The 11,500-nt window shown below is 42.9% G+C and overlaps 1 protein-coding gene across 1 annotated transcript in view; it reads left to right on the top strand.

Moving 5' to 3' along the window:
• Positions 1 to 501: 501 nt before the first annotated feature.
• LY75 (lymphocyte antigen 75) overlaps positions 502 to 11,500 on the top strand; it is a 40,755-nt gene continuing 29,756 nt past the window's right edge. Inside the window, exons 1-13 of the mRNA XM_072342419.1 lie at positions 502 to 651; positions 2,076 to 2,450; positions 2,850 to 3,023; positions 3,255 to 3,419; positions 3,939 to 4,049; positions 5,240 to 5,380; positions 6,672 to 6,860; positions 7,655 to 7,812; positions 8,187 to 8,297; positions 9,425 to 9,513; positions 9,872 to 10,044; positions 10,219 to 10,415; positions 11,216 to 11,358. Of these exons, the coding sequence (XP_072198520.1) occupies positions 567 to 651; positions 2,076 to 2,450; positions 2,850 to 3,023; positions 3,255 to 3,419; positions 3,939 to 4,049; positions 5,240 to 5,380; positions 6,672 to 6,860; positions 7,655 to 7,812; positions 8,187 to 8,297; positions 9,425 to 9,513; positions 9,872 to 10,044; positions 10,219 to 10,415; positions 11,216 to 11,358 (2,111 nt within the window). The 5' untranslated portion in view covers positions 502 to 566. The remainder of the gene's footprint in view (positions 652 to 2,075; positions 2,451 to 2,849; positions 3,024 to 3,254; positions 3,420 to 3,938; positions 4,050 to 5,239; positions 5,381 to 6,671; positions 6,861 to 7,654; positions 7,813 to 8,186; positions 8,298 to 9,424; positions 9,514 to 9,871; positions 10,045 to 10,218; positions 10,416 to 11,215; positions 11,359 to 11,500) is intronic.

Genomic DNA, 11,500 nt, shown 5'->3' with positions numbered 1-11,500 from the left:
CTTTGACGTCTGCTATTATTGGTATTGCCTTTTCTTCTATCTCTTTTTAAAAACTTTTAACTCTAATTGCTATAGATTAGATCAGTTAGATCAGGTTTGTCATTTTTACACTCTTTGTCCTCTTGGAATTTCCACTTAATTTCCTTTTGATTTTAGTTTCTTTTTTGTTACTTTTCTTGGATTCTATAGGGATAATTAAGTCAGCTTTTTCTTTTTTGTTGTTTTTTTCCCCTCAACTTTGCAAAGCTTTTCTACACACTCCACTTTTACTTTCACTTACCCTCTTTTTTCTTTTTCTTTCTTTTCCTCATTCCCTTCGCTTTTCCCATCCTCTCCTTATTTTTCCTCTCATCTCCCCACGCCGCTTCCCCTGCCCTCTGCCCAATTCCCGCAGCGCCAGCCCCGCTCCGTCCCGCACGGCCGCGCCCCGCCCCGCCCCAAACTCTGTGCTACAGATCTCCTGACAACAGCTGACGCGCAGCGGGGCGGACCAATCGGGGGGCAGCCGGCGGCGGGGCGACGCTCCCCTTCTAACAAGCCCGCTGTGCGCGTCCCTCCGCGGGACCATGGGACGGGCTGCGGGACGCTGTGCGGCCGCTTGCTGCTTCGCCTGGCTGTTCGCCTGCTGCGCGGCACGCCGGGACGACTCGGGTAATGAGGAAACCCACCGGGAGAGGGGGCGCCGCGGTGCCATTTTCCCGGTGCTGGGCAGGACGGGGCGGGACGGGACGGTGACAGCGGCCGCCGCCGGGCTCGTCCCGCGGGGGGGGCCGGGCTCAGAGAGGGTCAGCGGGCTTCGAGCAGAAGTTTGGACGGCTGGGAGCGGGGAAATGCACGGAGGGACGGCGGATCGTTGCCCTGCGCTGTCTAGGAACGTCGTGGCAGATCGTCAGAGAGTTTTTAGCTCTGAGTTTTGCACGCACAGGCAGGGGGAAAGGTTACCAAGCCGTCCCGAAAGCTGGTCGGAGCGCTGACCCGCAGCAGACGGCTGGCGGGCAGCGCTGGCGCTGCGCGGGGGCACCGCGGCTCGGGACGGTCCGCGTCGGAGAGCTGCGCACAGCGAGCTGCTGTGCTGGGAGGTCTGGTGAGGGAACAGAAGGTTCTGTGGGGATATTTTAAAGCGAAGTGGCTTTTTTCTGGATGTAAGAATGAAAGTTAGATGGGAAGAAGTGAAAGAACGAAGAGAAGGAAAATCCGAGGGGAGGCGTGGGGCACGGTAGGAGCGGAGAATGAAAAGCGAAAGGGAGGGGAGCGTTGGGGAAACACAGGGTAGAAAGGGCCCGCAAAGGCAGCGCTGGTTGGCTGGAGCCGAGAGTTAGTGGGGAGGGTCGGTTAAAGCGTGCACCTCCGGTCCGGGAGGCCTCGGGGCTCTGCCGTGCGCTCGGCCGGCCCGGTTCTGCAGGCTGCTTGGCACTGCTGCGGTGGAAAATTCCCGGTGTACTGGGAAGTAGTGGTAAAATGTACTGAATAACAGCGCTGAGTATTTTCCTTGCCGTTCAGCCAAGCCTATTATTAAGTCATATTAAAAAATAATAAAAAATAAAACCAAGCAGTAGGAATGCGATTGTCGGTGAATGACTGTGAGGGACGAAGTGCTACTCAGCAGATTCCTCCCTTAAACACCCGAGTGACAGCCGTGCGGGCCCCGGACGGCACAGCTCCGGCTGCCGGGCCGTTGTTAGAACTGCTTGCTAAGTGCACGTTGATGTTCGCTGTGCTCTGGGCTGTGTGCTGAAACAGGGATTGATCCAGTCGGTACGTGTTAAAATTAGAATCATTTTCATTGACAGAATCAGGCTTGGAAAACAGCCTCGCTTTATCCCTTTGTTTTGTAAAGCCTTCTGAAGAGATTTGTTTATTTTTTGTTCCTGAGGTAAAGAATACTCAGTAAGGACAGGAAAATCTGCTTACTGGGAAGCTGCAGCTTATACAAGGAACAGTGCAATGTAAAGGCAGCTGTTGTTGTATTTGCTGGTAGTGCACCTCAGAATGTGATCCAGGTTTTTTCAAAGAGCCTCCTCTGAAAGTGATACTGAGTTGTACCCATACGTGACCATTCACTTGTTCTTACACAGGCAGCGATGCATTCACCATTAGGCACCAAACGCTCAACAAGTGCATACAAGTTAAAAACTCACGGCTTGTGATAGATGACTGCAAAGAGACGAGTGAAGCTCTGTGGAAATGGGTGTCCCAGAGCCGCCTTTTCCATCTGGGCACCAAGCAGTGCCTGGGACTCGATATATTCACCAAATTACCATCCCGCCTGAGAATGGTGGACTGCAACTCAGACCTTCGGCTGTGGTGGCGGTGTGCTGATGGCTCTGTGGTTGGTGCATCTCAGTACAAGGTGACCGTCAAGAGTGCCTACGTAACTGCGAGCATGAACGTGTCAGACCAATGGAGAAGCGGCAACTCCTCGGGTGATATATGCCAGAATCCATACCGTGGTGAGTTTGTGCAGGGGTTTGGGTTGGGGATTTCTGTTTGAGTTAAATTTCCCCCTGCTCATAGATTCTGAGAGCCTTTCTTCCTTCTTTGTGCAAACGACCTGGCTTCTAACAAGGCAGTATATTTGTACCTAACTTAGCAGAAAGGGGGAAGCACATTTCTGATGTGTTTTGCAGCACACAAAAGAAAAAGTACAAAAAAAATTTTTTTTCTCGTTTCTTTCAGTTCTGGTATTGCTGTATATTATCTGTAACAACACGTTACTGTGTTTTAAGACCACGAGTGTGATTTGCATGCTTTTGAATTAACTATGTCAGTACAAACAATGACTTTTGGTGTCTTTTGCTCCCATAGACAACTTGTGTCTAATTCCCTACTTTTTTTTTTTTACCTTCCAGAGGTTTATACCAGAGATGGGAACTCCTATGGGAAACCCTGTGAGTTCCCCTTTCTGTACAATGCGACCTGGCATCATGTCTGTATTCAGGATGGGACACACACTGGTGGGAAATGGTGCGCCACGTCTGAAGATTATACTCGTGATGGAAAATGGGGAATCTGCTTACAGCCAGGTACGCTGGGTTTTTAAATAGGCGTCCTGAAAACATTCTGTGACTTCACATACATACAGTTCTGCCTCAGCACAACAACTTGCTGTTAAGCTGGATAAGAACAAAGGTTAATTTTCTGTTGCAGGGTTAACAGAACAACCAGCACACATTTTTGTTTGTTTGTTTGTTTGAAATATTCATGGTGTTTCAGTATACCTGTAGTTATGAGTACATTCTGCTTCCTTTGCACAGTGGATGGCTGTCGTGATATCTGGGAACACGATGCAGGCTCTCAACACTGCTACCAGTTCAATACCCAGTCTGCTCTTTCTTGGAAGGAAGCTTATATTTCATGTCAAAGGCAAGGTGGAGACTTACTTAGCATCCAAGATGCATCGGAGCTAAATTACATACAAGGTAGATGTACTTATTTGCTTATTTTTATCAGGTAATATTGGTAAATAACATCAGTGAAGGCAGCATTTTAATTTCTACCTTAAAATTCTTGGTTAAAACTTGTTCACCATTAAATGCCTTGTTGTATAATCTGTGTACTAAAGTGAGATCAGCAACTCGCTTGGCAAGTGCTGTTTGTTTTTAATTTATCTGTGTGATTTCATTGGTCAGCTGTGCTTCGTATACCGAGCATCATCCCCAGTATCTCAGATATGAGCCAGAGTGGCAGTCACTGGGATGTAAGCACATCCATTGCACTGGTGCGTTAGCAGCATGCTGCAGTGATTTCAGGAGAAGCCTTCACCAATGTTCAGGGTTGGCCTGGAGGGGCTGTCAGCGTGCTTGTGATCAGTTGTCAGATACTTGGAGGCACTTTCAGATGACGTTTTTATTTTAGAGGAGAACAATAGAAGATGAATATTTTATACAAATTGTTTTCTTAAGAAACAATAATAACAGTGTAAACATGTATGTACCTAGCTAAGGATGACATCGCTGAGATCTTCTGGATTGGCTTAAATCAGCTGGATGTTTCTAGAGGCTGGCAGTGGTCAGATCACAAACCTTTGAATTTTGTCAACTGGCATCCAGGTAATGACAATATTTAGAACAGAAACCAGCATTTTATTTCTCTTTTTTCTGTTTTTCACTCTTCTCTTCTCCAGTGTATTTAATCAAAGCTGTTGTTGCTTCATTTCTCTAAAAATTTCAGAAGCATCCTTTCCTCCTAGAAAGCCTAAATCTTTCTGCACTCTTGCTATATTTATGAAAAATTAGGGTAAATCTCTAAAAAGATAAAACCTAAATAGTATCTTTGAGATCTGTTTTAGTTAGGGCAGCTGTAGACTTCTTCACTACTAGAATTTCTCCTCTCATTGACGGAATGACATTGGCTTCCCTCAGAGAATTACACTGTTGGTGTTTGTGCAAGAACCAGTGCCCCTCAAAAGTCTAACATGTTTTTAGACTTAAATATCACTTAAATTTGTTGTAAGGTGAAGATGAAAGAAGTGTGAATCCTTTGAAAAGCTTTTCTAATTCCTTCCGAGTTCCTAGAAGAATCAGTGAGGGCCTTGGTGGGAATTTTCAGCATGTCCTTGTAATATTCTCATGAGTAGGATGTGGATATTGATACATGAGGTGTAATAGTCAGGAACACAAAGATTAAGACCCTGTCCCTGTCTTCTCTGTATTCTCCCATGAGGAATTAAGGTCTTTTCCTGTGTGAGACTGAACAAGTTCAGTGCAGGGAAATGGGGCACAGGTTGGGTTTGCATGAGGCTTCATAGAAAGAAAGTCAAAGGTCCCATTGGAAGGGAACTTTGAAGGGAAGCTGTGGACTGCAGAACTTTTAATCTGGGGCCTTGTCTGTTAAGGTAAGGGTTATGTTGAGAAACTGTGCAGAGCTATGTTTGGAGTTGGTCTGGAAAGGGGCTGCCAAAGGAAACTGAGGGATGCAGAAAGAATTCTCCCTTGAGATATTTCTAGTCTGGGAAAGTTCTCAGCCAAGGGTTTGTTGTATTGTAAATAGAACATTTTTCCTGGTTGTACGATTGAACACTGGCATAGAAGTCCCAATATCTTTATTCTGTAACTTTCTTTCTTACAAAAAAATTTCTCTGGACCTGTGGAGAAGACAGAAGCAAAAAATGCCCTTCAAATGAGATGCTTTAATATGCAAAGCATATTATTGTATTGAAAAGCAAAAGAAAATAGAAGCAGTTACTCCCTGGCTGTTTGATAACTTGTACTCTTCTGTTTTTCCTTCTTTCCATCTATAGATATGCAGGATTCGTCCCCTCTGGATGGGACCAGCTGTGTGGCAATGAATGCTGCCTCAGGTCAGTGGCAGAGTTACCACTGTGGGAATCCGCTTCCATATGTTTGCAAGAAGTCATTCAAGGAGGTTTCAAACCTCACAGGTAGGACAGCTTTTGTGTTTGTTTTTGTATGTTAATGTGTGAGCAGTGCTCACTTATGCAATTGTTTTCTTCCTCCCCAAGCCTTCTGAGACATCTCTGCCAAAACTCTTCACAGCAGCTTTGGGTCTTTTAGCAGACCAGAATCAGACTCTCTGTCTTCAATGTCGAGATGATGCATCACGAACAGCTTTCATTCTTTGCAGCTTTCTCATTAATACACAAAGCATTTCCCAGTGCAGTCCCACCCTTTGCGCCATGCCTTTTTCAGACCTCCATAGCTCGTGTCTTCTTATATGCAGCTGAAAGTCTGGAACAAAGAGTTGCACCTCAGACCTTTCAGTTGCTGCTTTAAACCCATTTCTCTCACTGTTGGTGTTTATGAACAAAAAAATGGGACTTGCCTTGGGCTTGGATCCAACTGTTTAATTCAAATAGAAGTCATTAAATGGCCTTACTATGTTTTGAAACCAATCCCAGGAGTGGAAATCAAGAGTGCAAGAGCTGGTAACTTGCCTGGTGTGTAGTCTTTATTGGATCTGTTACTTTTATCTCATAAGAGCACGTGATAACACAATGGGAAAAACAGAACAGTTTAAAAGTTCTCCACACATACACACCCACGATTTTACGTTTTGGAACAGAAAAGCTTTTAGCATATGACTTTTTCAGCGTGCATAAAAACAGTTTGAATTCTTGAATATCTTAATTTGCAGAAGAAAAAGTACTTGAAACTAAGCATCTGTTTCTATGTGAGTTACTCAGAACTGGTCTTTTGCATGGTACTGCTGTGTGTGTATGTATGTATAAAATAATGCCCTAGAAAAGTGCAAACCCCTTCCAGAGCAAAACAAGCAACTTTGTGTTGAAGCTGCTGTCCTGCACAGTAACGTACAGTACTGTTATCTAACAGTAACAGTAACTTGTTTTGCTTTTAATTGCTTTTGAAATCTTGCTTACAGTTACTTCTAAGCCTTTTGCTTATAGCAAAACCAGCTCAGTATGAGTTATCTTGTTACTTCTACTCCCGCTAACTACTTTCTCCTTTTGCACACCTCATGGCCCCAGTATGCTGCTAATCCCCAAAACACTGCATAGTCAAGCTTATTTGCTTAACGAAATTGTGAGCCTTTCTTAAAATGTTAGCTGGGGGGAGATGTGTTGTTTATCTGGTAATGTATTCTGGTTGCTGCCTTCAAGGTACTGCCAGATTTTAAACATAAAAAAAATCCCAACACAATACACTGCTCAGTGTTAAATAAAAGCCTCTAATTCAGTTTCTCTTTGCTATTAGAGTTTTGGAGACACTTGGATACTCGCTGTGATGAGGGCTGGCTTCCCCACAATGGTTTTTGCTACATGCTGATAAACAACCAGGCATCTTGGACTACAGCAGATCAGTTGTGCAAAGCAAATAAGAGTAACCTCATCAGCATACACTCACTGGCAGATGTGGAACTCATTGTTACGAAGCTTCACAATGGTGAGTTGGGAAAGTCGAGCACCAAGTGCTGTGCACCTTAAGAATCTCCAGCTCTAAATGAAAGTGTTAATGCTGTACTTGTACCCATACTGGTGCTGAGTGTCACTGCTCAGCCCTGGTCCCTCTCTATTTGTTCTTGTTTTAGTTAGCTCTATTATATTCATGTATTTATTTAATTAATCAAAGAATCCTTAGAGTTGGAAGGGATCTTTAAAGGCCATCTAGCCCAACTCCCTTGCAGTGAACAGGGACACCTACTGCTACATCAGGTTGCCCAGGGCCTGAAACAGCCTCTCCTTCAAAGTCTCCAGGGCGGAAGCATCAACCGCTTTTCTGGGCAACCTGTTCCAGTGAGCTATCCTACTTCTGGTTGTCTCATTTATAATGTCTAACACCTGTTCACTTTTCTCATTCAGACAGAATCATAGATATAGTTGGATTGGATTTTTGGCTGATGGGTCATTGAACTGATAAACATGATTTGTACTTTGTGGTCTTCTTTTTTTTGTCTGCATTCTGAAATAGATTTTGGTTGAGCTTCTTTTCTTGCATGTTTTTTGTTTTTGTTTGTTGCCTTTTCTGTAAAGTATACTCTCCCATTTGTGAATACAGCTTAAAAATGAAAAAATAATCTGGGCTTGTCTCAAAGTCCAGTTCTTATTATAATAAAAGCATAGATGACACAGTATTTTAAATAGGATCTGAGTTTAGTAAGATGAGGTTTCTGTCAGTCCTTTCAAGTCAGTGTGAGTACTTCTCTGAAACCTCTGTGCTGCCCCTGTTTTAAATTACAGATGCTAAAGAAGAAGTGTGGATGGGCCTCAGGAATGAAGATGTACCGACCTTGTTCAAATGGTCAGATCACACAGATGTGGTTTTTACATACTGGGATCAGAATGAGCCAAATGTTCCTTTTAATGCCACTCCTAACTGTGTGTCCTATTCAGGCAAGGTAAGAATATGATGATATTTATTTATTTTTTTTAATCTCCCCTTTCCCTCCCCTTCATTCTCTCCATCATAGTAAAGCTGACATTGATGTATGTGAAATCCAAGGGAGATAAATCAGAATTTCTGCACTTGCCACCACCCCAACCTGTTCCCTTTTCAGACGTGATCCAGTATTCTCCCATCTCCACATTTCAGCTTTCTGTCTTCCCTACAGAACTTTCACCTGTGTGTATAACCCAGGGCATCCCACTCACAGTGTTCTTGGTACTGCAAGTAACCAAAGGCACTCTGGCTTTGTCACTTCTGAAAACTCTGCCCCTTCACTGTGTAAAGATTGGAGAATTTTAAATGCTCTTTTTCCTTTCCTTTGGACAGCTGGGGCAGTGGAGAGTCAAATCCTGTGAAGAAAACTTGAAATATGTATGTAAGAAAAAAGGAGAAATTTTAAATGAAACAAAATCGGACAAAAATTGCTCATTGGATGAGGTAATGGGGAGTCTGTACATATTTTACCTTCACTTCAGAAGCTTGCATTAAGTTACTTATTTTGATCTACTTAGTATTTTTGTAATGATTGTACAATAAAACCTATGGTACATGTCAACTGAGAAAGGATCATTACCATCCTGCTTATGGTCAAAAGTGTTGAGGTTGGGTGCAGGAGGTGTATCTTATTCATTTGTTGGGAAAAAACATACTAGGTATGTTATCACTTGTGCCCTTTGTTTTGTAGTTTCTGCTTTAAATACGCCTTCTAAAATTTAGGATAAGCAATTTGCAGTGTAAGGGTATGCAGAGAAAGCAGAAACATAATCTTTCTCATTTATCTATGTTTCGCTTGACTCATCTTAGTTCTTTGGCTCCACTAAGGCTGGTTCTTTCTTTTCTTTAGCATAACATATTACAGTGCAAATAAGTCCTGAAGTCTTTTCTGTTTTAAATGATATTGGGATGGCGTTATTAGCAACTTCAGAGTTATTTTGTTCTCTGTGGTGTTTTGCCTGAAACAGAAAATATGTTTTCCCCTTATCTTTCTGTACATCCTGGGGGTATTCATACTCTGTCTCTTCAGTGTCTGCCAGGCACAGCTTTCTGTGCTGTTCAGTCAGCAGTGCATTGGCAAAGAGCACTTTAGTATTCCTTGAAACTTCAGTGTAATTATGGGGAAAATATTTGAATAAGAGAGAATTTTTGTAAGTTCAAATGTTTTCAGAAGAAAAGATGTTTTAAGTAAAGAAGCACCAATAACATATTTGTATCTTTCCTCTGTGTGAATCCTGGCGTTGGTGGAGCAGCATCAAAACTCCCATTGTTTTGAACAGGACGAGACTGTCTCCCTTGTGTTCCTCTCTCTAAATACACATAGCAGTCAGAAGACACTGCAGAGTCAAGCTACAACAGTGCCGTATTCTATTTCTGTGGTTACATTATTTCTTAGGGCTGTAAATCTGAGTTGATAATACTGGACCCTGTGTGTGATGCACTGTGTTTCTTTTTTTTTATATGGTGTGCCAGCTTGTAGGCACCAACCAGTGTTAGTGATTTCTGTTCTCCTGTTGATAATGCTTAAATGAAGCCGTTATGTGTTAGCATGTGTTTTCTTCTTTAATCAGGGTTGGGAGATGCACGGAAGCTACTGCTACAAGATTTTGAAAACGGAAGTTTCATTTGGAACACAGTGCAATCTTACAGTTACAAACAGGTGAAGCAAATCTCTGTAATTTAAGTGTGCATTTTATAGTAGGATCCCAGAGATACAGTCATGAAACCTCTATCTGCTAAGAAGTGGTTTCAAACAGGAAAAAAAAATATATAGACAAATTGCTACCACAGAGAATTGACAAACTGTTTTCCAAGATGTGACAATGGCAAACCTTCAGTGTGAAGCCTTCTTAGAAGTGTATAAATTCACAGAGCCTGCTGTGACCCTGTGTTGAATACAGGACTGTCTGGGCAACTATTTCAACTAACTAATGTAATACAGTGCCTGGTTTTCAGATTGACTCGGTAGTTTCAGATGTCTTATAAGTACTGACTCAGATTAATCTGTGAATTTTCAGGTTTGAGCAAGAATTTATAAACAGTTTGATTAGAAAACACACCAAAGTTGAAGAAAAATACTTCTGGACTGGTTTGCAAGACATTAGCCAGTCTGGAATGTATTCCTGGGCTGAAGTGGATGGGGAAAAAAGTGAAGCTGTGACATTTACTAACTGGAACTCGTTGCAACCAGGTAAAAGGAGCAGTTCAAAATAAGTAAAAAATGCTGTTGTTTTACATCCAGTAAGCATTGGAGCACCATGTTATGGGACTCCAAGGATGAAGCAAAATAGTCATTCAGAAATTCTTGGATTTTTGGAAAACTAGACAACAGTGTTAAGTATTTATCTGGTGGCTTAAATCTTAGAGTTCTCAGGAGGATGTGTGGCCATGTCCAGTGGGAAATCTCTTGGAAAGTGGGAAACTAAGGACTGTAAAACCACAAAAGCGTTCCCTGTTTGTAAAAAATACATCGGGCTGCCCAAGGAACCAGAAGTGCTCCCAAAGCCATCTGATCCCTGTCCCCCTGGGTGGCATAATGGATCTGGCCTTGCCTGCTATAAGGTAAAGTGCTATTCCTATTGAATGTTAATTGTTCTTTATTGTCTTGCAACCACTTTGTGTCTGCAGTGAACTGTGATCAGTACACAGCTCATGTAGCAAGGTGTGGGAAATCTAGCTTAAATAACAGAGCTGTGAGCACAGATCCTGAATGGGTGGCTCTTGTGTTGTGCAGTATAGCTGTCCCTGTTCGGCCGATGAGGTGTGACAGTTGGCTCTGGCAGTTTCTTCAAATCTTTTGTTGACCAAGTGCAACATGTCTGTGCAGGGAGATCCTGCTGACGGGAACTGGCTTGGACTGAAGTCAAGGGGATCAAGTGGCTGAGGTGTATGAGCCATACATTAAATTCTGATGCATATAGGTAGCAAAGGAGGAAGTAAAGAAATGTGCCTGCAGCACCCAAATGGTCCTGTGTCACTAAAAACTGGGCTTTGTAGTTCACCCTGCGTTTTGAAAAATGCCATCACTTGAAACACATAATTTGGCTTGCTGTTTTGGAATGAGTTGGGTGTTGTTTTCTAAAATCTTTCCGGTAAAGAAAAACAGAGAAATTCTGCCATATGGAATACGTTGCATTTGAAACAAATTTTGTCAGCTAAACTTCAAAGTCTGACTGTTGTCAAACAAACTGAGAAAATAATTAAGAGGTCCGATTTAAAATCAAGCTTTCTCCCTTTGGACATATTGATTATTAATTCCAACATGTGGTGTCCGTGTTTGAGTAGCACAGTGGAGTTTTACAAACACTTATCACTGGAAAAGTGCTGTCATTTTTCTGCTCTAATGGTTGGTTGTTGTGAAGTTCTTCCACAGTGAAAGAGTGCTGCGAACCAGGACTTGGGAGGAGGCAGAAAGGTTCTGTGAAGCACTCGGAGGCCATCTTCCCAGCTTCACTCATACAGAGGAAATCAAGGCGCTTCATTCCATCCTGAGAAAAATTATCAGGTAACAAAGCAGCCATGGGATACAGTTTTGATTTCAGTCGCACGCTGCTGTAAATTGTAAAGCTGCTGCTGACCCCAAATGGCAAGTATGAGATGGTGTACGTTGACTGTGTTTCCCACAGTAAAAGCAGCTAGATGTGGCA

This window comes from Excalfactoria chinensis, chromosome 7 (genome assembly GCF_039878825.1).
Source record: "Excalfactoria chinensis isolate bCotChi1 chromosome 7, bCotChi1.hap2, whole genome shotgun sequence".
Taxonomy (NCBI): Eukaryota; Metazoa; Chordata; class Aves; order Galliformes; family Phasianidae; genus Excalfactoria; species Excalfactoria chinensis.
The sequence above is the reverse complement of the archived record's forward strand: the minus strand, read 5'-3'. Positions and strand labels throughout refer to the sequence as shown.